Source organism: Mesitornis unicolor, unplaced genomic scaffold (genome assembly GCF_000695765.1).
Source record: "Mesitornis unicolor isolate BGI_N332 unplaced genomic scaffold, ASM69576v1 scaffold33983, whole genome shotgun sequence".
Classification (NCBI taxonomy): domain Eukaryota; kingdom Metazoa; phylum Chordata; class Aves; order Mesitornithiformes; family Mesitornithidae; genus Mesitornis; species Mesitornis unicolor.
In genome coordinates this window covers 1-5,347 of record NW_010177239.1, presented here as the reverse complement: position 1 = coordinate 5,347, position 5,347 = coordinate 1, and the positions used below count along the sequence as shown (strand labels likewise).

Here is a 5,347-nt window from a genome sequence, read left to right as displayed (position 1 = left end):
CCCCCCCTGTGTCTAACACCGAGCAAATGCCACGAAGAAATACAGGTTTTCCACAGAAAAATAATGGTGGTGTCCCTCCTCCTCCTCTCTGCTGGACCCCCTGGGGCTCAGGGGTGGGGGGAACACGGGCACCCACCACGCACAAGAAATAAAAAGGTAGAAATATGTCCTGATATACAACGAGAATTGATCTGTACAGCACTGGGCATGAAAATAGGTCACGGGCCACTTTGGGAGACGTTTTGTCATTTAACAGCATTTACAGTGACATTTACAGAATAAATATACAATAGAAATAGAGAATCTCTAGGTTATTATTCCATCTCCTCTCTCTGTATATATTTTATATATATATAATATAGCTTTTTGTGTGTTGTTGTTACCTTCTTATTGCCTCGGCCTCTTGTTGACGCTGCAAGAAGAGGGGAGGAAAGCGAACGCCTCCCTAGCTGGTTTGGGAATGGTGATGGGGAGAGGTTGGGGATTTGGATCCTTGCCCCCAGGGATGGAGGAGCATCGGGAGTGGATGGGACCATTCTGTCCTGCTCCCTTAACTCCATGGGGGCTCAGGGGCATCGGGAAGGGGGCGCTGGGCAAGGATTTGGCTTCGTTTTGCTGGTTGGGTGGTGAGAACTGAGGGTAGCAGGAGGAGGAAGGGGATGAGGGGAAGATCTCGCCGAATGGTGGGGAAATGCCACCGGTTTTGTGCTTATCCTGTTCGGGGATGATGCAGTGGGGACGTTTCTGTGTCTCTCAGCAGGGGAAGGACAGAAAGACAGCGGAAGAGGGACAAGGGCATGGCTGCTCCTGACATGGGGTTTTTTTCCCCCCTGGTTAATTAAGGGCTTGAGCTAATTGTCCAGGAAGAGTCTCCAGGTCACCAGCCAAGCCCATGGAGAAGGATGATAAATAAAGGACCACAACTCACAAGAGAAACGTCCTTCCAGGGGACCTCTTGGGATGCCAAGGACACGGCAAATGGACCAGGTACTTTGTCATTGCTTCCCAGCCCAGAGGGGAACCGAGGTGGAAGAAAACCCATTGCTAGCAAAGCAAAGGAGAGGAGGGCTCGTGGGTGAGCACCCATCAACTCGGCCTTCAAACTGGCTTGAAACACCACCACGCATGGTCTAAACCCAGCAGGACCAAGGATGAGGAGCTCCCTCAGCTTTTGGAGGCCAGAGCAATGTGCTGAGACAGGGTGCAAGGAGGCTTTTGCCCCCATGTCCCCAAGGGAAAGGGAGAAGATGCCACCTAATACCAGTTCCCTGGACAGAAAAGATCACCCATGTGGACAATTCAGGACCCTCAGCTCTCTCTGAGCTGGGAGATCCCAACCTTTCCGAGACACCATGGGAAAGAACAACATAAAGTCACGTAAATCTGGTCCCCAGACACATGGAGGGCATGATGGAGACCCCAGGGCTCTAACAAGGGCTCACCAGCCTGGACCAAGGGCTCGCAGGGACACTGGGACCTGGCACTGCTGCTCAGCAGACCCCTGCTGTCCCCAGGAGCCGGTCACCCCCATCCAAAGGCTGGTGAGCCCCCATGGAGGTGCACCAGGAGGCAATGCACCCCTGGCTCAAAGCTATGAGGGATGAGGACCCATGTTCAGAAATAATCACAGCCCAGTTCACCTCGGCTGGGCATGCAAGGGAGGGAAGTCAGGAGGTGGTTTCCTGAGAGCTAAACCAGGTCTGTGGTAGGACTGGATGCCCCACAGCATCTCTGGGACATCTAAAGAGAGTGGCGAGAGGAGACGATCACCATGCCAGGGATTTTGGTTCTGCAGAGCATCCCACACGTCAGGAGCGATTCCAGGAGCTCCCAAACCCTATCACGATAACCCCATCCAGACCCCACACACGCTCACACATCCCAAATCACCCTCACTTCAGTGTCCTTCTGCCACTCAGCACAACGATGACCCAAGTGATCACCATCACATGGACGTGACACCTCCGTGTCCCAAAACAACCCGCGTCCCCATGCTGGTGGTAACAAAGCAGACCCCAAGGATCCACCATCCGCAGTCTCACGCGTTGCAACGCGTCGCTCCCTGCCAACCCTGGCCAAAATTCGGTGGTGTGTTGTCCACAGCTATAAAAACCTACAGGAGATACAAGAACAACAACGATGGTGACAACAAGAGCACCTTCTTGTGCTATGAACATCGATGGTTAATTGTGCTCGTTGGAGTAAGGCCATGGCTCCTCCCGGCTAAAGGGCAACAGAGAGGGAAGAGCGCTGGGTCACGCCAGGTCCTTTTTTCCAACCATCAGCTGCTTGGCAAGAGAGAGATGCTTTGCTTCAGGTTCGAGCGAGAACGACTCTCCAACACATCGCAGCGTCTCTCGGTCCTCCTCCCTTCCCCAAAGGCGAGCCCAGGGGACCCTGCCTTTCAGATGAGGGGTGTGGAGGAGCCCTGCCCCTCTCGCAGTCCCTTCCTCCTGATGTCACCTTCGAAACGGCTGCTTTTGGTTACGATTTTAAGAGGGGTTTTCTTCTTCATCTTCCTCATTGATTAATTTTCCTGTTGGCTGGGCAGCCAGGATCCACTCCCCAGTGACCTCCTCTCCCGGTGGGGGTGGTCGGCAGGCGACTGTCACAGTTCAGATTCGGGGGTGCTGGCCAGTAGGAACCCGCTCCCGTATCGTCCGTTGGGGGCACTGCTCATTTCCATGGGGGAGTTGCTCCCGGGACCCAGGTAGGAGCGGTGCGTGGGCATGGGGGACGGGGTCTCGCTGGGCACTTTGCTCAGGATGAAGCGGGTCTCGTCGTTGTCTTCCAAATTGGAGATGTCCTTCATCATCCGGCCCTTCTTGTAGGTGACAGAGAGGGCGTTGGAGCCGTCCGAGATGAGGTGGAACTGCCGGAGGATGAAGACCAGAGGCAGAGGGAGGGACGCCAGGATGATCAGAGAGATGAGAATAGCCATGGCCCATGTTGGGTAGAAAAGGAACTTTTCTGCAGCCTGGAAAAGAGAAATATGAGTGTCAAGGGGTTACAGCAAGTGATGCACACCAGGAACAGCATAGAATCGTAGAATATATTGGGTTGGAAGGGACCTTTACAGCTCCTTCAGTCCAACCCTGCAGGGAGCAGGGACATCTTGAACCACATCAGGTTGCTCATAGCCCCAGCAAACCTGGCCTTGAACATCTCCAGGGATGGGGCCTGCACCACCTCTGGGCAACCTGTGCAGTGATCGACCACCTCATGGGGAAGAGCTTTTTCCTGATATCCAACCTAAAACTCCCCTTTTCTAGTTAAAAACCATTACCCCTCCTCCTATTGCTCCATGCCCCAGTGAACAGCTCTTCCCCAGATTTCTTACAGGCACCTTTCAGGTACTGAGAGGTCGCTATAAGGTCCCCTCCGGAGCCTTCTCTTCTCCAGGCTCTCCTAAGCAGTGGGCAATTTCTGCTGCCTCTTGCCAGATTTCATCCCCAGGAGCACTACATGAAGCTCTCAGAAGGTGGGTTCAAGCCAAGGAAAAGGACATGGTACTGCACACAGCATGCAGCTGTGGAAGCAATCCAAAATCAAAAAAAAAAGCCAAATCCCACAATCAGCCCATGGCCAAAGCTGGCTGAAGAGTTATGGGCAGCATGGACAAACCCGATTGCCTGCAGAGGATGAATGGCCACAGGCAGGACATGTCCCAGCAGGAGAGGGGAGAAGAAAGGAGCAGGGCTGGGGAGAGCAGGGGGAGTCTCAGCTCCCAGCCTGGACCTGAGGTGGAGGTGGCCACGGGGCAGGGAGCTGCACTCACCTCCTCCCGAATCCAGGCGCTGTATCCCGGGGGGCTGACTCCCAGCTGGATGATGCTGGCGGTCATCAGCACGGCCATGCAGATGGGGGAGACGTACTTCCAGGTGTAGTAGTAGAACTGATAGGGCCGGAAACCCAGCATTTCCGTCAGCTCCTGCATGAACCTGCCGAGAGGGAGAGATGGAGCTGTGCCCTTCACCACCGCCAAGTGGGAAACTCCCCCCCAGGAGCCCTGTTGTGAGGTACACTCAAGGAAAAGCCTGAAGAAGAGCTCAGCTGATCCAAGCAAGCATCTCTGTGTCCCTCAAGCCCATAGGACACATTGGGGATTTCCTAAGGAAAAGGCCATTTGAGCACTAACGGGAACCTCCCTTGCTTTGGCCAACAAGAACAGGCACTGGAGGAACAAGGTCCTCCTCCAGAAGGACCTGGAAACCTCAGAGAAAAGGGTAATCACAACTGATAGAGCACCACAACCAACACAGGGCACTCTGCTCCTGGGTCTAGGGTACACCTAGGGCTAGAGGATCAAGGTGAACTCAGCTCCTGCCTCTATAAGAGAGCTGCCCCTGGGGCATTTGCTCCATCAGAGCTGGCCTCCTGTGAAAAAAAAGTCATAAGAATCATTAAAAAACCCAAGGAGGGTTTTTTTTTAGCCAGGAGTTACAGCACAGTTATTCTTTTTGGCTCTACAAATGCCTTACTTCTTGGTGCCGTAAATCCAGGCCACGGCGATGTTCTCCAGGATGACGACGACGGTGAGCGGCAGTGTGGCTGAGTAATCGTCAAACATGGTGACAAAGTAATTCCCCGAGCGCTGCACAAAGATCAGCCCCACCACAAAGGCGAAGATGCAGGAACCAACTGCGGGGAGCAAAGGGGCACGGTCAGCAGAGCACCCCAACACCTCCATCCTCTGCATTAGCAGGACCCAGTACACCTCCACCGTGTCCCCAGGGCAATGGGGACCCCTCCACCCTTTCCCCAGGAGGATGCAGGAGAAAAGACCTCACCTGTGAACACTTCCTTCCGCACCTTGAAGGTGTCGATGATGGGTGTGGTGATGCCCGACATGGTCCCGATCATGCTCCCCAGCCCCAGGTTTATCAGCATCAGGAAGAACATGACAGACCAGAACGGCGAGGCCGGGAAGTGGGTCATGGCTTCTGTGAAGGCAATGAAGGCCAGGCCAGTTCCTTGCACCGACTGTTCAGGGAGAAAGAGGACCAAAATATGGTAAGAAACACGTCAAGGACGCAGCCTGAAAGCCCCTGCATGCCTTGGGTGTCTCCTGTCACACTTCAAGGAAAGAAAAATCCAGTTTGGTAAAGTGGTGATGACTCTACTAGACTTGCTATGGTGAGACCTTCCCCCAGCCCAGGAAGGACCACCTTGTGCTGGGGAAGACCCCAGGGTCAAGGAGGGTGTACAGGCTCTGCAGAGGGACCTGGCCAGGCTGGATCGATGGCTGAGGTCAATTGTGTGAGGTTCAACAAGGCCAAGTGCCAGGTCCTGCCCTTGGGTCACAACAACCCCACAGACACTGCAGGCGTGGGGAGCAGTGGCTGGA

At 54.3% G+C, this 5,347-nt stretch overlaps 1 protein-coding gene across 1 annotated transcript; it reads right to left on the bottom strand.

The window, feature by feature from the left end:
- Nucleotides 1-2,608: 2,608 nt before the first annotated feature.
- On the bottom strand, nt 2,609-4,983 carry LOC104538717 (sodium-dependent neutral amino acid transporter SLC6A17-like; the record flags this gene model as incomplete). The annotated part of the gene is made up of 4 exons (XM_010182015.1): nt 2,609-2,977; nt 3,779-3,941; nt 4,482-4,641; nt 4,791-4,983. Coding segments are annotated over 4 exons (885 nt in total), but the record flags the coding sequence as incomplete, so codon positions are not given.
- Between the last annotated feature and the right edge of the window lie 364 nt (nt 4,984-5,347).